Source organism: Anthonomus grandis, chromosome 1 (genome assembly GCF_022605725.1).
Source record: "Anthonomus grandis grandis chromosome 1, icAntGran1.3, whole genome shotgun sequence".
NCBI classification, from domain to species: Eukaryota; Metazoa; Arthropoda; class Insecta; order Coleoptera; family Curculionidae; genus Anthonomus; species Anthonomus grandis.
The window spans coordinates 34,477,567-34,504,382 of record NC_065546.1 but is presented as its reverse complement, the minus strand read 5'-3'; the positions used below and the strand labels follow the sequence as shown (position 1 = coordinate 34,504,382).

At 33.3% G+C, this 26,816-nt stretch overlaps 2 protein-coding genes and 1 non-coding gene across 3 annotated transcripts; 2 read left to right on the top strand and 1 right to left on the bottom strand.

Annotated features, from left to right (window-relative positions):
• Nucleotides 1–15,761, top strand: LOC126734832 (actin-like). Its single transcript, XM_050438596.1, has 7 exons — nt 1–383; nt 1,099–1,308; nt 1,364–1,509; nt 14,575–14,743; nt 14,793–14,908; nt 14,960–15,115; nt 15,172–15,761. Exons 2-7 carry the CDS (start codon nt 1,106–1,108, stop codon nt 15,405–15,407), a joined length of 1,026 nt encoding a protein of 341 aa, XP_050294553.1. The 5' UTR covers nt 1–383; nt 1,099–1,105; the 3' UTR covers nt 15,408–15,761.
• Trnay-gua (transfer RNA tyrosine (anticodon GUA)) lies at nt 1,678–1,769 on the top strand. The gene is given in 2 exon segments: nt 1,678–1,714; nt 1,734–1,769. It is a non-coding gene; the product is annotated as a tRNA-Tyr (tRNA).
• On the bottom strand, nt 15,717–26,816 carry LOC126734864 (cytosolic Fe-S cluster assembly factor NUBP2 homolog). Its single transcript, XM_050438669.1, has 5 exons — nt 26,605–26,816; nt 26,435–26,523; nt 26,205–26,374; nt 16,031–16,214; nt 15,717–15,980 (listed from the first exon to the last, which is right to left on the bottom strand). Exons 1-5 carry the CDS (start codon nt 26,713–26,715, stop codon nt 15,755–15,757), a joined length of 780 nt encoding a protein of 259 aa, XP_050294626.1. The 5' UTR covers nt 26,716–26,816; the 3' UTR covers nt 15,717–15,754.

Below are 26,816 nucleotides of genomic sequence, written 5' to 3'. Positions count from 1 at the left end.
AAAAGTACCGTACATTGTCAACATCGACTTTTATCTGAGTAAACATGTAATAAACTGATTAAAATTGAGAAATGAGTAAATAGGTACCGAAATAAGTACTACTACTCGGCTGTCGTCGAAACCAATTAGTTAATGAGTTATTTTTAGTTTTGATACGATGGTGCCGCGGGTCTGTCATAATGGTTCCGGTTGATGGTTCTGGTATTTTTTTTCTTTTCATTTAATATTAAAATATTCGGATTCGTTCAATAAACGGCCGGTCTAACGCGTGTGAAAGTTGATTTTGGAGTGCATATATTTTTTTGGGCTGGGTTGGGACGTTATATTACAGTCCCGAAATATTATTAATTCTTGTGTTTTATTGGATATAGAATCAGCATTAGGTGAGTGTTTCTTAAAGTAGTTTAAGTAATTCTTCCAGGTTGTTTAGTGGTTTATCTCTTACAGAGAGTTAAAATTATTATACTTTTTTCTTCAAGTATTTTCAGTAGTAAAGTTCTAAATTTTCTAGGGAAAGTTGGCTTTTGCTTAGATTGCCACAAAAAGCTTCCTTTTTTTCCAGTAGTTCACGTAAACTATACAGTGTTAAATAGTTTTTCTCTTTCAGGCAGTTCCAGTAGTAAATTTGAAATTTTTCGACACAATTAAAGTTGGAGTTTAATAATTATTGCACCATAAAGAACTTCCTTTTTCTTTCAGTAATTTAAGTAAATTGTTCAACTGTTAAATGGTTTCTTTTTCCAGTAGTAAATTTGACGTTAAAAAATTGCTCTTTAGCACAAAAGAAAATTCTTTTTTATTGCAGGAGTTGAGCTATTTTTTCCATACTGTTCAATGGGTGAAGTTCATACAGGTCCAGTAGTAAATTTATTCCTGCTTCAGCTCAAATTACGATATGTAAATCTGCCTAAAGGAAAATGAAAATACACATTTCGATTCCCTGAAAAGACTAACATATTTTAAACCAAGGATTAATAAAAAGATTTTTACTAAGAAACGTTTATTACTACCTCATATAGCAGGAAGGCTGTTGCAACTTGCCTCTTGCAACCTAAAGAACTTGTACACTCTAATAAATGACTTAATCGTTATTTTCAGACCCTAAATGGACGACCTAAAACCGACCATAGTCCTTGACATAGGCTCAGGAGACACCAAAGCAGGTCTAGCAGATAATTATTTCCCCCTTTGTACTATTCCCACAAAATCCCTAGAAAATGCTCATTTGGTTGAACATGGAATCATACAAAACTTTGAACATGTTGAGCGTCTTATTGAACATGTGTTCAATAAAGAACTACAAGTCAGGTGAGGCAACTGATATTATATAAATGAGAGTTTTTTTAAATTAAAAAAAAAATAGGGCTGAAGAGCATCCAGTATTGGTAACCCAACCCCCAAAAAATCCCCAGAGGGACAAAGAGAAATTGGCGGAAATTTTATTTGAAAAATTCCACGTGCCCGCTTTGTATGAGGAAGTGCACTCGGTATTGACTTTTTATTCTTCAGGTAAGCCGCAGTAAATCATCAATAAAATAATTCCTAACGTCTGACTCATTAAAAGTGAAGTGGTCGGATAAACATACGGTTATCGCGCAAGGTGTGTTACTTAACTGACCCCGATTTAGATAAGTACCAAATGCACTTACAAATAACTTTCATTTAAAATGAAATCAACCTTCGATAGCTCAGTTGGTAGAGCGGTGGACTGTAGGGGATTTCGGTTTGTAGATATCCATAGGTCGCTGGTTCAAATCCGGCTCGAAGGATACTTTTTATTAGTTTTTTCTCTTAAAGGATTCCTAAGGGTGGTAGTCATGTATAAACCCTCTATTTAGTGTGAAAAATTGAATCAGCTATAGCAGTTTTGGTTTAGTTACATTTTGACGTTTTTTTTTTACAAAAAAATCAACTTCTATCTTTTTTCTATCTATTTAAAAAATAATATAGGGCTTTTTACAAACTTTTGAAGTTGAAGCAATTCCTAATTAATAATTTTATATACAGGGTGCCTCCGATTAAGTCGGCACTATTGGTATCTTTGTTAATATTTAAGATACAGGGTCGGTTAAATTAGCAAACCAGTAGGATTTTTTCTGTTGATTAAAATGGTGAAAACGTTTTCGAGAAAATGTGAAAAATGTACTTCTATTAAATGGAATCCCCTGTATATTTTTACCTAAATCAAAAGATATTAATTTTCTTAATAAAAAAGTTTCTTTACACTAATAGCCTAAACCTAAAAATAACACAGTTATAGCGATATTAATAATTTCGTCAAATTTAGGCAAGTTGGCTTTGAAATAAATAACATCAAGTAAAACTACTAATTTACAATAAATGAGCAAAAACATCGCCATCTTGTTCAATACATTTCTGAGCACACTTCTTGTAGCTTTTAAGATTGATCTTCTATCTATTGATCCAATTATTTGCCTAATATGTGTTTGAAGTTCATCAACGGTTCTGTTTTTTTTATACACTTCATTTTTTATGTAACCCCAAAAATAAAAATCTAGAGGGGTTAGGTCTGGTGACCTAGGGGGCCAATGAATCGGGCCACGTGTCGCAATCCATTTATCGTCAAACAGTCTATTAAGTAATATTCTTACATCATTTAGTTGATGGGGAGGTGCTCCATCCTGTTGATAATAGATTTGTTTCCGTCTCTCCAAGTTAACATTATCCAAATAATCTTTTAGGGCTCCAGATAATATGAGATCAACACAACACATCTCCTTCCAGTCAAAGTGCCTTCATAAATCACAGGTCCTATTACTTGGCTTCCTATTAAGCCGCACCAAACGTTTATACTAAATTGATTTTGAGGATTTCTGGGATCAGTAAGGAAAATATTTTCTTGGAACCAATAGTGTACATTTTTACGGTTTAACATACCTTTGTTTGAAAAATTAGCTTCGTCGCTCCAAATTATACGGTTTAAAATATTATCATTAGCTTCATATGCATTACGTAACCAGTTACAAAAAGCAAGTCTTCTTTCGTTATCGCCAGGCAACAATGTTTGTACTGATCGATACTTATATGAAACAAATTTGTTTCTTTAAGACCCGCCAAATTGTTACTAAGCTCACACCGTAAGCTCTTGCTACATCTCTAGTTGAGTTTTCCATATGAGCTTCAAAATATGCCAAAATAGAAATTTCAACATCCTCGCTTACTATAAATTGGTTCCTTCTTCTAGTTCTTTTAAACACGTTTTCGTTACTTCTAAATTTTCTGTAGAGAATTAAAAAGTATCTACGGTTTGGCAAGTTACAAGTCTGGAATCTCTGGCGGTACTCTTCTAGCGCTTTGTCACTATTTTTTCGACATACAAGGTAACATTCTAACATATCACATTTTTCGTAAAATATGCGTAAAAGGCATTTTACTAATTTAGATTTTACAAAAATGACAAACTTTGCTAACATGTAACTGTCAGTATTTCTTTATTTAATAAAATCTACGGCTACTGTCATTTTATTATTCAAACAGTGATTTATTTGTTTTGCTCTCAAAAAGTTTAACGCCAACTTGCCTAAATTTGACAAAATTATTAATATCGCTATAACTTTGTTGTTTTTAGGTTTAGGCTATTAGTGTAAATGAACTTTTTTATTAACACGTTCACTGCCAATGACTCAACATATGAGTCACGGCGGTACCCCTCCTATGGCCAGTGGCTCAACTGTTGAGTCATGTGCATGGCTTTAGTATATGAGTTTAGTATTGTTTCGGCTTCCGCAGGGGATACGTCTCGTTTCACCGGTCGCAAGTGTACTTATAAACACGTGTTTTTTCGAAATCGGTTTTTGTTGGTGATAAGTAGTTTTCCTGACATGGATGAAGAAAATCCAGGTCCTTCTCGGCCTAAACGGAGGCATACAGATTTCAAAATGATGAGACCCCTGACATTATCTGAACAAGAAGAACTTTTGTATTTATCAGAAAGTGAGGAGGACCCGTTCGTCGACAGTGGCAGTGAATACGAGCCTACTGATCATGAGAGTTCAAGCGACGAAGACGAATTGCCCGATGTTGCCGCTTTAGAGGATGCAAGCCTTACCGACATTGAGAATAATGAGACGATTAGTGTTCAAAACAGTAACAGTGATATTCCGACCTGGACTGATGTGCCTAATCAAAATGACTTTTTATTTTCGGGTGTGCCTGGACTTAGAGTAAATTTAACCTCGGACAACCCCATCGATTTTTTTCAATTGTTTATCACAGACGATTTTCTGGAACATATTGCTACCGAAACTAACAACTATGCCAAACAACTCTTTTTAAGTAAAGAAACAAAAGAGAAATCACTGAATGGAAGCCGTTGACAGTGCCAACACTGAAAACTTTTTTGGGTCTGTGGCTTCACATGGGCAATATTCAGCTAAACCGTTTGCAGGACTACTGGAAGACCGATGAATTGTATAATCTGTCTTGTTTCAGAAATAACATGAGTCGAAATCGATTTCTAGTCATTCTAAGATGTTTACATTTTTCTAAAAATCCCGAAAGAGGTGACCCAGATTATGGTGACCGTTTGTGCAGGATAAGATGGCTTCAAAATTTCTTCAATGACAGAATTGACAAGATCTATTACCCAAACAAGGAGCTATCACTAGATGAGTCCATGGTGCTATGGAGAGGAAGACTGGTTTTTCGCCAGTATATTAAAAATAAAAAGCACAAGTTTGGGGTGAAACTGTATATTTTGTCAGAACCTGATGGGCTTGTGTTAAAAGCTAGGATATATACTGGAGACGAAAAAGATATGAAGGGAGAATTAGGGCATGCAGCAAACGTTGTTTTAAGTTTGACAAAGAATTATCTTGATAAGGGCCATTCCTTATACATGGATAATTACTATAACTCGATTGCACTATGTAAAGAGCTAATTTTAAAAAAAACCTATGCTACTGGAACCTTAAGGCTGAACAGGAAAGGAAATCCTCCCGAAGTGAGTTCTAAAAAACTTAAAAAAGGTGAATCTATTACAAAGTACTCTAAAGGCATTGCAGTGGGTAAATGGCGTGACAAAAGGGAGGTTTTATTTATATCTACAGAGTTTAGTGGGGAACTGATCAAGCAACCAAATAGACGAAACGAGGAAAAAGAAAAGCCAAATGCTATCATTAATTATAATAAAAACATGTCAGGAATCGACAGGCAAGATCAGATGCTTGCTTATTATGCCAGCGAAAGAAAAACCATCAGATGGTATAAGAAGCTTGCTATTCATCTGATATCAATGATGCTGCTTAATAGTTATCACCTTTATAACAAATATTCTACTCAGCAAAAGTTAAGCTACTATGATTATAGGCATAATATTATAAAGAATTTGTTGTCTGAAGCCAAAGAAAAACCACCTGAGCCTCCTAAAGTCAAACAAAACCAGCCTAGTCATTTGCCTGAAAAATGTGAAATGGATAATAAAGGTCGTCAAATGAGAAAGAGATGCAGGGTTTGTTATACACAGAAAATGCGCAAGAACACGCCATTTTTCTGCCCGGTTTGTCCAGATAAGCCAGGTCTTTGCCTCGGAAATTGCTTTCGAATCTACCACGATGAAAAATAGGTCTTTTTTTCATTTGTTCTTTAAAAAATGTTAATTTTGTTATTATTTTTTGTGATTTACTCCTAAGAAAAATTAATTATTTATGTTTTTTTTCGCTACGTTATGTGTTTGCAAAGTTTTAGTGATAAGAATTACACGTGCAATACATAATATAAAATATACCTGTTAAAAGTTCTTTGTTTTTTATTTTAATTCTGACTTTAAAATTTGACTCAAATGTTGAGTCACCGGCATATTCTAGGAGAAATATACCTCAGGGGCCGGTGACTCAGCTATTGAGTCAAAGTAGATTTAGGCCCAAAAAGCAAAAAAAAAACACAATATTAATCATACAAAGTATTAAAAATCCTATTTTCGAACTACTTTTTGCAAATAGTCCCGACGGCTTCTGAACAAGGGCACAAAATACTTATAGGCAGTCAACGTGTTAAGAAAATTATTATCTTTTGATTTATGTAAAAATATACAGGGGATTCCATTTAACAAAAGTACATTTTTCACATTTTCTCGAAAACGCGATGTTCAATTTTTTTTTCTGTTTTCACCATTTTAATCAACAGAAAAAATCCTACTAGTTTGCTAATTTAACCGACCCTGTATCTTAAATATTAACAAAGATACCAATAGTGCCGACTTAATCGGAGGCACCCTGTATAGTGGAGTAAAAACGGTGGGAAAATGTCCAAAAAAATTTTTTAAAGGGTATAACCACATTAAACCTATTCGTATCCCCTGGTGAGCTTATTTTTTCTTGAAGAATAGAGTAAACTCAAAATTTTACTTTTATTGCTGCATGATTTTCGGTAAGCGGGAAACTTTATTTTAAGGAATTTTACCATAGTATCTGCATATAAAATAAATAAGAGATATTGAAAAAGTTTTTAAAGTAAAAACCAACTTTCTGTGACAAATACTTTTAGAGCTATCGTCACTTAAAATATTAACACAGGGACGCGCGGCGATGCGCAATATACTTATTTGGAGATGCCCACAAAATGTCACACGGTACCGCGCTCTCGATGTGTTTTGAAGGCCCGTTTGGGTAATCTCCTGACTAATTTGGCGATTCGATAATTTTTTTTATCAGGAACGCAGACTGAACTGGAATTACACTTATATTTTTAATATTAAGTTAAAACAGGAATTGCAAAAACAAAAAAAGAACATAAGTTGAAAAGATTTAGATTTCTTCAGACTCTGAATCTGAAGAGCTTAGTTCTTCATCGTGTGGTCTGTTACTACATATTGCATATTTACATTCGTCACAACATTTTAACCCTTGAGCTAAACACGTGCACCTATTATTGTTGCAATTTTTGTCGGAACATCGAATTGACAATGCTTTTCTTACTTCATTGGGGATCGGATCTTGTATTGCTGATATTGGTCTCCAGTGAGTTTCATCATTTTTCCAACCATATCAATTTCAACATCATCTGGAGTATTGTAAAAATCATCGTTTATCATTTTTTTTATTTATTTATTTATAATACGGGAAAACCCCATTAACTGTAAATTTTACAAAGCAATAATATTTACTTAAACAACTGTCATAATCTAAACCTACCTAAAAAATTAATACTAAAGTAAAAAACACCTATACTACATATACTATAGAAACAACCTTAATAATTTATATGCAAGAATGTAAATACAAAATTTTATGCACAATTATGAAGTAAGTGACCTCTTTAGATGCATTAAGGAACTTATGTTAAACACATCAATATTCGAATTGTTTAACAAATTCATATACCTATCCATAGGATTATTAATTCCATAGGATGTTCTGTGGAATGGAATGTTAAAGGTTACATTATGGCGCAACCCGTGATGAGGAACATTAAATCGTATGCGACCCAACAGATCAGGGCAATCAATAAGCCTATTAACGATCTTATATATAAAACTAGCACCAGAAATATTACGGCGTTGCGACAGTGTCGGAATAGATAATTGACTTTCAACATAAGAATAGTCATGGTTCTCAATAACAGTTAAAGTTCTATGAGCACAATATCTCAGGAATTTATGTTGAACTCTTTCTAAAGCATCGATATGAATCTGTTGGTATGGAGACCAAACTACAGAGCAGTACTCCAATATAGTTCTTACTAGGGAGCAATAAACCTTTCATAACAAACCCTAGCAATTTTGATGCTTTTACAGAAATTGAATTAATATAATCAATAAATGTGAGTTTCTCATCAAAAACAACTCCCAAATCCCTAATAGATGCAACATAATTCAGTGGCTCATTATTAATGAAGTAATTGGATTGAAACCGGTTGATCCTGCGAGTGAACTAATAACACAACATTTCTTAACATTTAAATGAAGATTGTTTTGTTCACACCAATTATTTAAGCGATCCATATCAGCTTGTAGTAATTCTTGATCCACAATACTACCAACCACCCTCCAAAATTTTAAGTCGTCTGCAAACATCAGACACTGACTATACAGGAAACAGTTAACTATATCATTAATAAATAAATTAAATAATAAGGGTGATGTATGCCCTCCCTGAGGGAGACCTGATGTTACGCTGATAGGATCAGAAAGATGTTCACGTACCCCGACCCTTTGAATACGGCCAGTTAAAGAATTTTTAATCCAACTCACAAAATCAACATGAAACCCTACGGAGATCAGTTTTGACAGAAGAATTTGATGATCAATACGATCAAACGCCTTACTAAAATCGGTGTATATAGAATCAATTTGTTTATAATCCTCTAATTTACTCATAAGATCAGAATGGTAACAGATCAAGTTAGTGGTAGTAGACTTATTCCTGCAAAAACCATGCTGTGAATCTGATATTAAGCCTTTGCATAACCAAGAAAGTTGATTAGCTATAAGGCTATCAAAAAGTTTAGGTATTGAAGATTGAATGCAAATACTTCTATAATTATCTATGACATCCCGACGGCCAGCTTTAAACAATGGCACAATCAAACTTTCCCTCCAGGCAATTGGAAATGTGGATGTTTGTAAGGAAGCATTAAATAACAAAGATAAAGGAATGGCAAGAGTACATACACATTTCCTCAAGAGAAAATTCGGAATCCCATCTGGGCCTGCAGTAATCTTGTTAGGGAGTGAGCTAATACCTTCAAATATATCATATGTTAAGATCTTAGTAATGTTTAAATTTAAACCATTAGCGGGACCATTTTGCAGCTGATTATTATCAATACCAGGAGAATAAACAGTTTGGAAAAATTCTTTAAGCATGTTCGCAATATCCAAACCATTGGACGCTTGCTTGTCACCATAAAAGAGGGTATTGGGAAGGGTATAATTGGACCTCTTATCATTGATATATTTCCAAAATGATTTAGGGTCATTATGTAAGCCGGAATCTATCCCTTCAATATATTGTTGGAAGCACAAATCAGACATACGTTTGCATTCAGACCTAAGGCGAGAAAATTTTATATAGTTTTCGTCTGTATAATCTCTCATATATAATGAATGAGCACTCCTTTTGTTCCTATTTAACTTTCTAAGTTCAGGGGAGAACCACTTAGGAAATGAGGAAGTTCTATATTTCTTTAAAGGAATAAAATATGCAATCCCCATAGAGAGATATTCATAAAAAACGCTGATTGATAAGTTAAGATCACTATGAGATAAACACTCGTTCCAATTAATTGAGGATAGAAAGATATTAAGCTCATTGTAATTACCGTTTCGGAAATCATAAAAAAATTCTTCATAAGCTAGATTTAAAAAAATTGAGGTATTTGCTGTTGAAATATCCAAATGACACTCATATCCAATATGATGAAAATTAGCTTCAAAAAGAGGGTCAGAAGCTTTAAGAACATTTAAATCCTTAACATTAGAGAAAACCAGATCTAAAAATACATTTCTATCATTAGGAATCAAGTTACATTGATAAAATTTTAAATAACCAAATCTTTGTGCAGCATCTAAAGCTGGGTCACCTCTTGGGCATTGAACCAGGAGACCATGCTCGTCATTGCCCCATGCAGCCCTTGGTAGGTTGTAATCTCCAAACAGATATACATTTAGGTTGGCATATTGAGTAGTAAAACACTCCATGGTTTGACAATGCCAGATATAAGTATCCCGAGGTGATTGTGGAGGTATATAAACACCACCAATAATGAACTTAGTCCCATTACACTGGTATAGAATCAGAATTTGCTCAATACGGTCCTTTTGAATAGAAATGCACTGTGATTGTATACTATCACTGACAAATATCAGAATACCACCTCCACTCAACTTACTGCTAGTTCGATAGCTTCTGTCACATCTGAAGACCCTGAAACCCTTGCACGTCAGTTCAGCATCTACAATACTGTCACTCAAATTGCTCTCCACCAATATAATTATATCATAAGAACAGGACATAATACTACTGAGTAATGGTTGAATCTTCGTACGAAAACCTCCAACATTTTGGTAAAACACAGTTAATGGGGTTGAAGCAAGTTTTTTTGTTTGGACTCTACAACCACTGGAACACCTCTACGATACTGAATAATCAGGTTTTCCTCACCAGCAGATTTTCTATCTAATAAAGACTTCTTAGATTCCTTATATGCATCCTGTTCCATCTTAGTCTGGTCATTAGACAGTTTGTATGGCATCCCACGAAGCTTATCAGTCATGATACAAATTTTAGAAGCATATTGGGAACTTGTTTCTGAAATTCGGCTTGATTTATATCATCTGGACTGTCAAAATAGTTGTGTGAAAATTTAAAGTCATGCATGTATTTTTTTTAAATACTGGCTGCTTTATGAAAATTTAATATTTCGTTTTCTATATTACCGGTATCAGTTTCTATTGGCCTCGCAGAATAATTTTCTTCAGAACCACTCGTTTCCGAGCTAGCAGATTCATTATTTATGTTGGACAATCCACCAGAGACCTTGTCTTTGTTTTAAGAAGCCCTAATATTTCTATCTGCAATATAGCCACAATAACACACTTTGTGGTATTTTGCATCGTATGCAAAATAGATCATCATAACCAGAAAGCATAGAAATCATGTTGATATCATTCCTTTTTTTTTGCAGCAGCTAATATTTTTGTATAGGTGGACTTTCCTGTACCTGTAAGAAAAGTTAACCAAAATAAATATCCCCGCATATAATAATATAATAATAAGCAGTCTTGTTGCAGTAGCATAATAAATCGTGACTAAAAAAATGTGAGGAGCTCAACCATTAATATTTCAAGCATACACCCGTCTTGCGCAGAATTTTCAATACAATAATAGATTTATAATAAAGAAAAGAATAAGTTAAAGTGCAAAAAAATACCTGTCTGTATAGCTATCAGTTGCTGATTTTTGCCCTTTTTGCCGGTTTTATTACATATCAGGCACATTTTTCAAATATCGAAGATTCTGTTGTGGATTCTGTTTTGAGATGAACAAGCTTCGTTGCGCATTTGGGACGCATTTGGGACTTCCATGCGCAATTTGGGACGCATCCTCAAGATTTCGTAGGCTAGTGTAAGTTTTTCTACAATGTAGATATTTAACTAGTTTTTTCTTTGTTAAAATATCATTCTTTTGGCCCAATATATTCTTTGCACAATTGTCTTGTCTTTTTTCTGCAGCACTTATTAATGTTTTTAAGCCCCGGATTGTAGGATTTTGAACTACCAGTTTGTCACCGTGGCTTACAGTTTCTCCACAAATTAAACACTCCATAATCAAACAATGTACAATTATTTAAATATTAAATAAATTAAACACAATTTAAAGAACTTGAGGCGCGTAATGGACTGAACGCATGAACCAACAGAAAAATCAGATTACACGCAAAACAATAGTATTCCACGTAACCGACTTATATTAGCAACGCATACGTAACGGCCAAAAAGTGCACTACACGGGCGCGCGAAAAATTACAATTTTAAATGCCGATATCTTAAAAACTGTGTGTCACAGACGGTTGGTTTTCATTTTAAAAACTTTTCTAGTATCTCTTCTTTAATTCATACGCAGATACTATGGTAAAATTCCTGGAAACAAAAAAGTTTCTCGCTTACCGAAAATCATGCAGCAATAAAAGTAAAATTTCGGATTTACTCCATTCTCCAAGAAAAAATACGCTAATCAGGGGACTTGAATTAGCACTATTATGACCGCCTATACAGGGTGTTTCACTTTTTTGTAGCAGGACTTTAACAGTATTTAGAAAAATTAATTTTAAGGTAGGTTTCTCATATAAATATTGATCGTCAAACTTTTTGTTTCTGAGATACAGGGCGTCAAATTTACCCAAAAAAAAAGTTTTTATTTTTTAATATCCGAACTATCAAAGATATTGAAATCAAATTTGGTATAAACAATTCTAGGATGAAGGGTCATAATCGTAAATAATGTCATGTTTCTACGTTTGCCAGTGGCGGAGATATGACTAATTATTAATGTTAATGTGACTAAAAAAGTAGCACGCCACTGGATTAAGTCGATTAAACGATCATTTCTAATTTAATTTTTTAATGAGCATTTAATTGTAAACAAAAATGCTCTCTTGATATTTTTTCGTATCTGACTCCGTTTTCTCCTCAAATTGGGTTGTAAAAATCACTTAAGATTTGAAGATAAATTTATTTCAACCGTCTAATAAATCGCAACATAGAACAATACCACAAATACTTATAACTTATTTATAACAAACAACAGATTACAAGAACACAACAAACAATTAACAAATTTAAAGAAGGTGTTCGAAATGTGAACCATTTTCTGCAATACATAATTCACATCGACGAATAACCGAACGTGAAATGTTATTTAAAAATGGTACTATTTCATTACAAGCAATCCTAATTCTATTTATAAGGTTATCCCTTGTTGGAACAGGTGTCGCATACACTCTTTCTTTTAAAAATCCCCATACTGAAAAGTCTAAGGGGTTTAAGTCTGGGGATTGTGGAGGCCACACTACTGGCCCTCCACGACCCATCCACCTTTCTGGATAATGGGTATCCGACCAGTTTCGCACAATTCTCCCATAATGCGTAGGACAACCGTCAAGCTGGAACCAACTCCGTCTCCTTAAATTTAAAGGAATATCTTCCCACATATTCGCATGCTCCCGTTCTAAAAATTCCAAGAGGGCTGCAGCATTTACCCGTGGTGGCAAAAAATATGGTCCAAAAAGTCGATTGTCATAAATACCAATCCAGACATTAACACTAAATTCATGCTGGAAGTTTCTTGTTCCAATTCCATGTGGATTTTCATGCGCTCAAATGTGCTGATTATGGAAATTGACCACTCCCACGCCGAGTGAAGCACGACTCATCGCTCCACAACACGTTATTTCAAAAACCCGGAGTAATATTAGCTGCATTAAGAATCCAACGACAAAATGCAGTTCTTTGTTCTTCATCTCCTGGTTGTAATCCCTGAACAGGCTGCAAATGATAAGGACGTCTATGATCCCGTCTTAACACTCGGTAAACACGGGAAGCTGAAATTCCTAAACCAGCGGAAACTCTTCTAATACTTGTTGTAGGATCTTTGTTGAACTCACGCCTATTTCTCTCTATTCGAAAATTTACATTATTTTCATTTCCTTGTACATTGGCTAAACCATTCTCAATAATTTGTCGATGGACTCTTACAAATACAGAAGGATCTGGATGCCTTCTAATCGGATATCTGCGCATATATTCCCGGGCTTCTTCTGCCGGGTTTCCATTTGCAACCCCATAAATAAAGTGGATATCCGCTAACTCTTGATTTGAAAACATAAATGGCATTTTTACACAAAAACGATAAGAAGAAATAAACAAATAACACTTTTTGAGAACGCAATTGCAATTTGACACGATAATACTAATATGACATTTACATTTTATGACACTGTTTTTATTTCATGGCACACTATTCAAATTATTAAAATAAATTAATATAAATAACATTTCACGTTCGGTTATTCGTCGATGTGAATTATGTATTGCAGAAAATGGTTCACATTTCGAACACCTTCTTTAAATTTGTTAATTGTTTGTTGTGTTCTTGTAATCTGTTGTTTGTTATAAATAAGTTATAAGTATTTGTGGTATTGTTCTATGTTGCGATTTATTAGACGGTTGAAATAAATTTATCTTCAAATCTTAAGTGATTTTTACATCCCAATTTGAGGAGAAAACGGAGTCAGATACGAAAAAATATCAAGAGGGCATTTTTGTTTACAATTAAATGCACTATTTAGAAATGATCGTTTAATCGACTTAATCCAGTGGCGTGCTACTTTTTTAATCACATTAACATTAATTATTAGTCATATCTCCGCCACTGGCCAACGTAGAAACATGACATTATTTACGATTATGACCCTTCATCCTAGAACTGTTTATACCAATTTTGATTTTAATATCTTTGATAGTTCGGATATTAAAAAATAAAAACTTTTTTTTTTGGGAAACTTTGACGCCCTGTATCTCAGAAACAAAAAGTTTGATGATCAATATTTATATGAGAAACCTACCTTAAAATTAATTGTTCTAAATACTGTTAAAGTCCTGCTACAAAAAAGTGAAACACCCTGTATATCTCCAATCGATTAAAAAAAGCCTCATGTGTATATGTTTATTAGTTTCGAAGTTATCGCGTGGTATGTGTAAAAAAAACATAATTATAACATTTTGACAATTTATTGACATTTTTCGGGATAAAAAATGTCTGACCCCTCAAAAGATGTCGTAACTAGTTATTTTACATGCACAGGGACCTAACTAATAATCCTGTAAAGGTTTCATGTGGTTATACCTTAAAAAAAAAAAAATCGAGAAAGAAGCGACTTCTTTTCTTGTTTTTACTCCACTAATATGAAGAATTTCTGTAGCTCTGAAATTTCCCCAGATTTAGGAGGTACTCACCTGGACAAGGCTAAAACAGGTTGTTTGTTAAAGTTTGAATATACTAGATTTTCCAATATTTTTGAAAAAAAAAATTGTTTACAATATTAACAATTTTTCAGGTAGACAAGCAGGTTTAATTGTAGAAAGTGGTCATGGAGTGACGACAGTGGTACCAATTCTTAGTGGCTACGCGATTTCGGAGGCGATTTTAAGACTGGATATCGGAGGGGGCAGCTTAGATCAATATTTAGGCAAAATTTATGAACAAAGAACTGGTGAAACTTTAGGGTAAGCAAGTAAGTTCCCATTACTCAAACCTCATTATACATAATTTTAGACCAGAAGAAGCACGACTGCTTAAAGAAAACTTATGTTTTGTACCTAATCTGGCTAAACAAGACAGTGAGGAGAACGAGTGTTACACTTTGCCTGATGGAAGAAATATTATTCTAGGTAAAAACTGTTTTAATTACACACATTTCGTCTTATATTCACACATTTTAGGATCCGAGAGATTTCAAGCTACAGACCCACTGTTCCAACCTGCGCTGGTAGAACAATATGATCTGCCAGGGCTAAGTGGCATGATCTACGAATCAATTTTCAAATGTGGTTTTGACTTAAGAAGAGATTTTGCTAGTAATATTATTCTTTCTGGAGGCAAGTCTGTCCAAATATTCTATCTAAAAATCTAGTTAATGCAATATTTTTTGTAGGTAATACCCTTCTTAAAGGCCTGGAGCCGAGATTGATACAAGACCTGGAAAAAAAAGTGCCACCAAGCATGAAAATCAACATAATTTCGGATCCAGATAGGAAAATTTTTGTGTGGCGAGGAGGGTCTATTTTGGGATCCCTCAGCACCTTTCCGAAAAATATATGCGTCCAAAAGACCGAATATGACGAGATTGGGACAACTGTTATAAGAAAAAAATGCATGAGCGGACTGTAAATAATAATTAGTTTTATTTAATTGTTGCCAAAGAACATTTATTATATATATTTTGTTGGTATTTTTATATTTTATTGCATATTGTTTTCTATTTGTATATTTTTTTAGAGGTAGACTTGTTATCAGCCCTAATTTTTGTAATTTTTTTTATTTCCACTTTTAGGTTTATAGTTTGTACACAAAATTTTAAGAGTGAGTGGGCTAGTCAATTTTTTTTTATCTGTTAGTTAATTTATATTGTTTGGGACCATAAAGGCATTTGAAAGATATATTACTATTAGTAATTAAGTTATGTATCTAAAGTAAGTCTCAAGTGCTGGAGATATATTGTCAATAAAAAAATATATTTATGAACTTTTTTTAGACCTAACAATATTATCAACAATATTACTTAATGCTTTAGCAGATGGTGACTCAGGAAACTCTTTTAGACAAGCTTTACCCAATAGTTCACCTATTTTAGGGTCTATTGGTAAGGACCCTAAGATCGGCAAATTAGATATTAGGGCCAAGGACTCTCCACCACCCTTACTGAAGATATTGGTGCATTGCGTGCAATGGGGACATACAAACCTATAAAGAAATAATGAATTGTCTTAAAACATGAAAGTTCTCATACTTACCCACTCATATTTTCAATAATTCCAATAATAGGTATCCCAGTCTTTTTACAAAAAGTAATCTCCTTTCTAACATCCTCTATTGACACTTGTTGTGGGGTGGTAACTATTACTGCCCCATCACAGTTGACAACTTTTAAATTTTCCATAACTGTTATGTGTTCATCTGAGGTACCAGGAGGTGTATCTAAAAACATATCCTAGAGCTTTAATTATACAGGGTGTCCCGGTTCATGTGGGAAATCTCTCGGATCCGGGTAGAACATCGAAAAATAATACCGAACGTACCTATAAAAAAAAAATTCCTACAGGCCTTCTTTAAGAAGATACAGCCTCCTAAAGGACGCTGCTGGAAATTGGTTTTTCATAAATTTTATTTTTTTATTTATTTATTTATTTATTTATTTATAACATCATATTATAGTTACACAGTTATAATAAGTTATTACAATATCAAAATTATGCAGTTATATTACCCTAGATGCAAGCATCTGTATGGGAAGTAATAAATGAACAGCGTACAATAAACATTTTTCTTCTGTTCAACTTATTTAAAGAAAAAATATATACATTAATATGAGCTCCTAAGTATATTTATAAAATAATAACAGTGAGGTAATAAAGTACCTAAACAATTCAACAAGGGAAGTCATCTACTAATATTAGGATACAACAGACTTAAACTTATTAAGATTGTTTACAATATATTCCTTCACTATTTTTGAATTTTTTTTATTTTTGATGTTTCTAATATGTTTAGGTAATACATTGTACAGTTTTGGTCCTATAAATTTAATGGATCTCTTTCCGAACTCACTATAGCATACAGGAAGAATTAGTTGATTATCTTCATTAGATCTAGTGTTTTGGTGATGGTTTATTGGATATCTAATATTTTCACGATTGTGTATGAAGCAACAAACAGTTATACAGAATAAAGTTCTTATGTTTATATAGGTTTCATTATAAATTTCTTTAGTAGAGTATAAGAATGGTTTTTTAAGGATTATTTTTAATATTTTATTCTGCATTATCTGAAGAGGATTTAAAGCATTGTAATGCATACTGCCCAGAGTAATATTCCATATCTTAGTATTGATTCCACTAAACTTTGGTATATGGTTATAAGCATATTTCTGTCTAAAATATTTCTAATAGTGTAAAATTTGTAGACTAGGAAATTTAATTTTTTTGTTAAATGTGCAGTATGTAAGTCCCATTTCATGTTACTATCAATGATAATTCCCAAATACTTTACATTTGATGCTTCTTGTATTTTATCTGGTAGATTTTGAATATCTAAGTGTGTGAACAATGGTCGATTTATTTTAGTCTTTGAGAATGCAATATAGTTGGTTTTTTGGACATTTAATGTTAATTTGTATATATCAAGCCATTTTTTTACAAGCATAATTCCAGTTTGGGCACATTTTTTCACTTCCTTCCACGTATCTCCGTCACAAGCAACAACAGTATCATCTGCGTATGAAATAATTATACCGTTTATGTTTAAAGTTGTAAGTGAGTTGATGTACAGAATAAACAACCAGCAACGGTCCCAGAACGGTCCCCTGTGGAATCCCAATTCTCACTGTACATGGGTCACTTAAAGTGTCATCTATTTTAACGTACTGTTGCCGCTCCACAAGATAGTTCGCAAAGACCTGTAACACTGACCCCTCACCCCGTTTTTCTTGAGGACATCAAGAAGCTGTTTGTGGGGCACCGTGTCAAAGGCCTTCGCCAGATCCAAAAATACTGCTAAGCACTTTTTGCCAAAGTCCAATTTATACCTTACATGTTCAATGAGTTTGTGCATGGCATCGCCAGTACTCAAGCCCGAAGAAAAACCAAACTGGTTTTCAGACAAAAGTCCATTTTTATCCAAAAACCCGGCTAGTCGCTCCCTTAAACGCTTTTCGTACAATTTTGCGAAATTAGAAATTGTACTGATTGGTCTGTAATTATCAATTAAACTTTTGTCTCCAGATTTAAAAATGGGGGTTATAATGGATGTTTTAAAAGATTTAGGAATAATTCCGGTTTTAAAGATTAAGTTTATTATATATGTCAAGGGTTCAATTAGATAAATGTGAAGTTTTTTAATTAGTTTTGCTGAAATACCATCATGTCCCGGAGCACTGTTACTTTTTAAAGAGTTTATATGTTTTATTAATTCATTGTGATCTACTGGCCTTAAGAACATTGAGTTATTTGCATTTTTTAATTGAAATATATTTGACGAGTTTGGTATTTTGTTGTACATATCGAGGCCTATCTTAGAGAAGTAATCATTACAAAAATTTGCTTTTTCTTTTAAATTGCAATTATTTTTAGCTTCCATGGGAATTTTAATAGGGATTTTATTTTGTTTTTTATATTTATTGTTATATTCAGATAATATTTCGTATATTTTTTTAAGTTATTTTTATTTTCATTAATTTTTGTCTTGTAGTAAAGGTTTTTTGTGTAGTCAATTATTTTTTTAAATTATTACGGTATCTTTTATACTCTCTTTCTTTTTCTTCTGTAAAGTTATTTTGTAATTGTTTTTTTAATCTATCTCTTTTTTTTATTGATACAATAATGCCATTTGTGATCCAGGGTTTAATTTTTTTGTTAGTTTTATTGTAAAAAATTGATGTTGTTTTACATTTTAAGTAAAGTTCTAAAAATTTGTTTATGAAAAGTGTATAGGCTTCTTCTGGATTGTTTGTTTTAGACACGTCATTCCAATTTTCATTCTCAAATAAATAATTTAGTTTTATGTAATTTATTTTATTTTTAACATCAGTTTTTACAATATTTTCTATTCTCTTAATATTTAAAGCATGTGAAAAATTTAACATTATTGGAAAATGATCCGCTATATCATAATTTATTATATACGGTTTTGTGTGAATGTTAATTATTTTATTATTGTTCTTTACAAATATATGATCTAAACATGTGCCTGATTCTGGCCCGGTGATTGAGTTTATATGTGATTGAAAACCATATGAACTTAATGTTGAAATGTAATTTACCACGTTTAAATCAGTATTATTTAAGAGGTTAATATTTATGTCTCCAACTAAAATTTCAACATTATTTGACTTGTTTCCTGACTTTCCTGTAAAATATACATTAAGATCCTGTACAAAATTTTCGATAGATGAGTGAGGAGATCGATAGATACAAGAGATTTCATAGTGCACATTTTTATGTTCCAAAGTTATTCGACCCACCTTTATTTTAGTGGAATCAAGTTCATGAAATGCCACTTTAGAATTTAGATTGTCTCTTACCATAATAAGAACACCATCATTTCGTGTGATATTTCCATTACTATAGTGAGTGGTAAAGCCTTGAATAGTAAATTCTAAAAAAGAGGTGAGTTGAAAACATTCACTTAGGACTATAACATCACAGAAAGAAATTTTGAAAGTCTCTAAAAATAGTAACAGTTCATCAAAGTTTTTTTTTACACTTCTTATGTTAACATGCATTATATTTAAAAGTTTTTTATCTGTGTCTATTTTACCACAGATCTCTACAGGCTCCACAGTTTCACTAAAAATTTCACTGGATATCGTTTCAAGCAGCTCCACTTCTTGTTGTCTAGCCATAATTTATTTTACTTTTTAATACTTCTAGATGGTATAGGTTTGTGGGGCATTCAGAATCCGTGGCATCATGTTTGAGATTATGGTTCGTTTTATATTTTTTATTTCAATGTTCATAATTCACGCATTTCCTATTTTCTTTATTTTGGGTTAAGTGACAGTCCTTTCGATTATGTTCTCCTCCACAGTATGAACAGGTGGTTTCATTTGGGCAGTCTGGACTTTTGTGGTAATATCCACAACATTTAAAACACTGTTTTACTGCTAAATTTTCATATGCAGGGTATCGTTCCCATCCAATGTATATTTTTTTGGTAGTTTACTTTTAAACTACCCGGTAGAATTTAATAAAAATTTTAGGTGATGAACACTATTAGGGACCTCTTAAAATGACATCCTTAAAATACATTTACCTTGTTTACTTTACCAGGGGCGGACTAGGTTGTAAACTTTAATGCGTATATTTTTAACACCCTGTATGTTAAAGTCTAAAAAAAAATAAATTTGGATACCTTCAACCCTAGGCTAAAAAAAAGGTACTACTCTTGTTCATTATCGATAAAATGCACCGTTTTGGAGAAAAAATATAATAAACGAGCCAATGTTTTTTTTTTTTTTTTTTAATGAGATAAGTACGCCAGTTATTCCAGAAAATTTCGATGTAAGTCATTTAATTTAAAAAAAATACATGTTCCTTAAAATACAGTGGTGTCCTCAAAAATACTTTTACAAAATATTTCTTATTTATTATAAGTTTATTTCTTTTTTGTTACTCTTCAGATAAAAACTAAACATAAAAAAAACTAAAAAAATAATGTAAACCAATCGTATTGTACCTGACTTATTTATCGGAATTTTTGCATTTTTGAACGCATTATTGTTATAAACGTTGCTATACTCCAAATTTAGCAAATATCTATCATTTAAACCTAATCTTTGTCAACATATTCATCCTTTATTTGATAATATTTTTTTAATTTTTGTATTTTTTGGTAACTTTTAATTTAAATTACGTCAAAATATGGAGTTTACTTTTATTGAGTATGCAGATATGCATCTTATGTATGGTCTGGCGTCTTGCAATGCATTGGAAGCAAAAAGATTGTACGAAGAAAGATTTCCCAATCGCATTATTCCGGATCAGAAAACATTTCAACGTGTTGATTAACGTCTAAAGGTGGGTCCAGACTACTCGTGCTCGTGCTCGTACTCCGGCTTTTACTTGCGACTTGCCTATATGTGGACGTGGCGACAAGTCGGAGTGGGAGCAGCGCAAGCCAGGCAAGTACGTTACTCGTGAGGTTCCGACCGGTGTCATTATATTCTCCTTGGTTTGCCTTTAAACATTTTCACGAAATAATCTTTGGGAATTCTGAGAAGATTTACGAGGTATGTTTCTTAAAGCCCGGAATGTAGAGTTCGGCTCTGGTTCATTTCTCCAATTTCCTGGAACAATTTCTCCATTTTGCTCACAGTCAAATGTTAAGGTTGGTGTATATGTATTCCTTGCATTATGTCTTAAATAATTGTGTAAATAAACACAAGCCATAACAATTACTTGAGCTTTTTGGGGCTCCAAAAGTAAGGGTTTCCTAAGAACCCGAAATACTGCTGAGACTATACCAAAAACATTCTCTACTATTCGTCTGGCTCTACTCATCCTGTAATTAAAAACCCTTTTGCTTGATCCCTTTTCTTGCTGTCCTAAGTATGGTTTCATTATATTATTATGCAACGGAAATGCATCATCCGCAACAAAAACATACGGGACCAACATTTCCCTACCAGGAAGTTTTCTACTACTTGGAAGATTTAAAGAGCCATCCTCCAGTTTTTTGTAAAAGGTTGTATTGCGAAAAACACCGCCGTCTGATATTCGACCTTGACAGCCCACGTCAGCGTAGAGAAAACAATAATCGGCATCAACAACAGCAAAAAGAACAATACTAAAAGTTTCTTTGTAATTAAAATAGTCACTGCCTGTATTTACTGGACACTGAAGAACAACGTGTTTGCCATCCATTGCCCCCATGCAATGTGGGAAGTTCCATAGTCTTTCATATTAAGCTGCTACTTGAAGCCACTCATTCTCTGTTTGAGGCATCTGAAAAAAAGAAACATTTATTAATAATATTTAAATATTGTAGATTTTCTTGGACAGATTTTATTAATTTAATAAGTCAATTTTTTAGGAAACTTCAACACAAAATCTAGAAGAGGAAGAAGTAGAAAGTGAAGAAGGACATACACAAGAAGCACCTAATAACAACACTATTGAAGAGACTGTACCACAAGAAAATAGTTTGGCCCAAACTAGGCAAATCACTGGACGCAAAAGAATACGTAGTAATGAAGATCCACGAATAAAAGAATCGTTTGAAATATTAAAGAAGATAAACAATAAAGAGAGAGATGAGTATGACGCATATGGTGAATTCATCGCTCGTAAGTTAAGATCATTGGATAAACGAACAGCTGTTTACGTCCAGAAAGGTTTTAATGACATCCTGTTTAAGGCAGAGTTAGGGGAATACCCTATGCAAAGACCCAATCTAGGAAATTATAGGGCCCAAACACTACAGGCGTACTGGAGTACGGCTTCCCCTTCAACCACTGAATCAGCTTCTACGGTTCAAAGTCCTTTTCCCTCGCCTCATGCAATAAACACGGAACATCAACCACTATTACAACCGTCACAACTAACACCTACACCTACAACCTCTCAGCCCGAACAAACCAACGATAACAACTATTCATTAACGCCATGGATTAACACTCTCAACACTAATCAATATTAAAATTTGTGAATTATTATTAATAAAGTTTTGAACGAATTATTGTTTACCTACCTTTATAAAATCTTGAAAAACTTCACATAAAGCACTGCATACCTCTGGCACAATCAGCGAAATTGACTGCTTGGAAAACTTAAACAAAAAGCTTAAGCTAGTGTACGAATCACCCGATGCTAAATATCTTAGTGTTACAGCTAATCGTTCTTTTACAGGAATTGCTTTTCGAAATGTTGTGTTTTTCTTCATAATTTTTGGGCCGATTAAAATTATGATTTCCTCAAAATTAGTAGGCGACATTCTACAGAATGTATGAAAGTGGAGGTTTTCAATATTAAGGTCGCTAAGTAAATTGCTTCCACTGCATTTGCTTCGACTTTTAAATAACGACGTAACCCACCACCATCTCTTCTTTCTCATTTTTGTTTTTTGTTTATTTAATAAACAATAAATTACACTAAAAGCCGCACTAGCCGCCACAAGCTCGTCGTCGCTCATTGGAACAGCCGGAGTACAAGCAATTTAGCAAATAAATAAGTCTATGTGGACGGTCCAAGTAAATGGTGGCACAAGTAGATCTAGTTCAAAAAGTACAAGTAAAAGCCGGAGTGCGAGCGCGAGCACGAGTAGTCTGGACCCACCTTAAGGGAAACTGGTAGGTTTCTGTTTTCCACTTAATGAGGTAATACTATTAAATTTGTTGTTTTGAAAAAAAAAAGAATAATGCTGCCGTCCTTAGTTAAAACATCCTAACTCGCAAATCGATAAAGCTGAGCAAATTGAGATTTTATGAAAACTAATATGTCTATGGAAAAATAATAATGAGGTCCTCATATTTTGAAATAATTACCTGATTCTTTTTATATGGTTCGAAATTTGTTTTTTACATTTGTGGGTAAAGTTTAATAAAGGACTAGATTCAAAATTTGGTGAAATTTTAGAAAAAAAAGTTACATAGGACTTTTTAACTTAGTAAAATAATTATACTAAAAAAATATATATATTTTTGGACTGATTTTTATTAAAGACACAAGAGTTACGTTTCAAATTTACATTATAACGAAATTACTAACTAATAAAACATTAGAACATTTTAAACAGTATGAAAGTAAATCATGAAATCATTATGAATGGATATCAGTTACTCAAAAAGTGCTTTACTCTTACTGGAAATATACATTCTCTTTATGGTCAGTATCATTATTTAGGGAAAAGACTAATTCCTCCTAGAATATCATTCGGTTAGCTGGAATAATGAGACGTACCTTAAAAATCAAGTTTTGCTTTATTTCTAATTTTACACCTCTACATCGTGTTTGGCAAGAAGGTTTTGGTAACCCATCCTTATAATATTTAGCACAATAAGTTCAAGAGCTTAAATTCTTCCAAAAAGGCATTTTTGTAGTACAACACATTTACTCCCCTTTTAAAGTGCAAATGTCCCATATTCTGCAAGGAAGGTTTAAGAACAATCTTTTGAAGCTTAAACTTGGATGAACAATCTTTCCATTCAAAAAAGTTTTGTGTTGTTTATCTCTTTTACACGGACCTTAGATGAGTTTGCTTTTTCTACAGCCGATCTAAAATCATTAAAATCGAATACTTTTTCGTGCCTTTTCAATGATTGTTCTACTTGGTGATGGAACGAGTCCGCGGACATATAAGTGTGACTAGATTGAAAGTATTTAATTTCGAAATTCTCCAGTTCAGTCCCGGTAGAGTTTACAACGTAAACAAAATAAGTCCCAATTTTTGTTTTGAGCTGAGTTGTCAAGCCAGATCGTAATATTACGCATGTCTGTTATATAAAAAAAAATCAAAAAAAGTTGAAATTAAATCTTCCTTACTTCGACCCGCAACTCCTTCGTGTCATATTATTGCCACCGGCTTTTCGAATATGCCCCTACTGGCACAAATAAATATTTTACAAACTGAAGGCTACTTAGGACATTTTAACTTGGAAAAAGATACATAGGACATTTTAATTTGGGATTATCGTCTTTCCTGCACATAGGACAATATATTTAGGTGAATTTAAGGCATAAAAAATGTAGTTAGGACTTTCTAATTTAGCCAAGGAGGTAGATATCATTTGATAGGTTAATAAAATGTAATAAGCCAAAAAAAGAGAATTTTGTAGTTAGGACGTTTTAACTGAGGAGGGCAGAATGGTGGTCGGAGGAGAACAGTACACGTACAGTGCAATTGGAATAAAATATTTTAGACAGCTGTAGCTGACACTCCTACAACGAGTACTCGAAAATTAGCCGCTCAGCTTCATTCGTCCAAAACAATTGTACATATGGTACTTTAAGAACAACTGTTGTGCCCATATAACTTACAAAAAGTGCATGAACTACTGCCCAGAGATTTTGCTCCTAGAATACACTTCGCAAACTGGCTGTTAGATCAGCAGCGAACTAACCCTAACTTTATCAGCACGGATGAAGCAGGGTTTACCAAAAATGGAGTTGAAAACTTACATAACTCGCATGTATGGGCTGATAAAAATCCCCGTGATACTATTATTTCTCATCATCAAGATCAATTCCAATCAATAAATATCTGGGCAGGAATTATTGGCAATTTTTTGATTGGGGTCATTTGAACTGCCACCACGTTTAAACGGAGAACTCTATTTGGAGTTCATCCAGAACAATCTTCCAGATTTATTAGAAGATTTGCCCCTTGCAACCCACCGAGATATGTATTTTATGCATAATAGAGCCCCACCCCATTTTAGCCTTGCTGTAGTGTAGACACCACTTAAATAATACTTTTGAAAACCGTTGGATAGGTATAGGAGGACCTGTTGCTTGGCCTCCTCGGTCTCCCGATCTAATGCCATTACATTTTTATCTATGGGGGTCACCTCAAAACCTTGGTGTTTTCCACCCCAGTCGATACTCTCGGGAAGAACTGCTCCAAAGAATTACATTTCATTGTGATAATATAAAAAACAATCTTGGGTTATTGTGGCGACTGCAGCAGTCCTCGATTCGTCGTGCCCGCGAATGTGTTAGAGTTCACGGAGCCCACGTCGAACCTACTTATGAAGTTTTTAATAATTAATTGTTTATTGCTCGTATTGAAGAATTTAACTTTTGTTTACATATTTGGTTTTTGGCATTTTTTTGCAAGTTGTTTTTTCTAATTTAAAAACATACACTTATCATAGGTTTTTTTTAAATTATTTTGTAAAAGTATTTTTTAGGACACCACTGTATTTTAAGGAACATGTATTTTTTTCAAAATTAAATGACTTACATCGAAATTTTCTGATCTTTGAATAACTGGTGTACTTATCTCATTTAAAAAAAAAACATTGGCTCATTTATTATTTTTTTTCTCCAAAACGATCATTTTATTGATAATGAACAAGAGTACCTTTTTTTTAGCCTAGGGTTCAAGGTATCCAAATTTATTTTTTTTAGACTTTAACATACAGGGTGTTAAAAATATACGCATTAAAGTGTACAACCTAGTTCGCCCCTGGTAAAGTAAACAAAGTAAATGTATTTTAAGGATGTCATTTTAAGAGATCCCTAATAGTGTTCATCAGCTAAAATTTTTATTAAATTCTGCCGGGTAGTTTAAAAGTAATTTATGAAAAACCAATTTCCAGCAGTGTCCTTTAGGAGGCTGTATCTTCGTAAAGAAGGCCTGTAGGAATTTTTTTTTATAGGAATGTTCGGTATTATTTTTCGATGTTCTACCTGGATCCGAGAGATTTCCCACATGAACCCTGTATATTATTAGGGAAATAAGAAACTGGCATACCAATAATTAAATAATCAAGTTCTCCCCAGCAAACATCTGTCAAAAACTGCTTAATCATAGAAGTTTTCTTTGGTCCTCGCCAAATAACTGCATTATTTCTATTATTTAACAGAAATCCTATAGACATCACTGCCAATTTTTGGTTCTCATCCATATAAACTGGCACCCAACTAATCAGATGATACAGGTATAATGTGATAAAATTAATAACACTTTTGACAGAGACTTACCCCTCATCAGCTTGGTGTACATCTTTACCTTCTAACTGTAGTAAATAAGGCACACTTGGCCCACACAGGTCTACATCTAGAATACCCACCTTCGGGTAAAACAGATACATTTAAATATATGTCCATATTTTACATAATTCTATGTATTTAGTGTAAAATAATGAGAATACCTTGAAACCCTTTTCCACTAAAGTTAAGGCCAACTGCGTACTGACAGTGGATTTCCCGACGCCCCCTTTGCCAGACAATACTAGAATTATGTGTTTTACCTTATCTAACATCTTGTAAACGCTACTAAACAATACAAAAATCCGTATTTTTTTTTGTTTTAAAATGTTTGTGATTGCTATTTGAGGTTATGTAAATTATTGACAACTATATT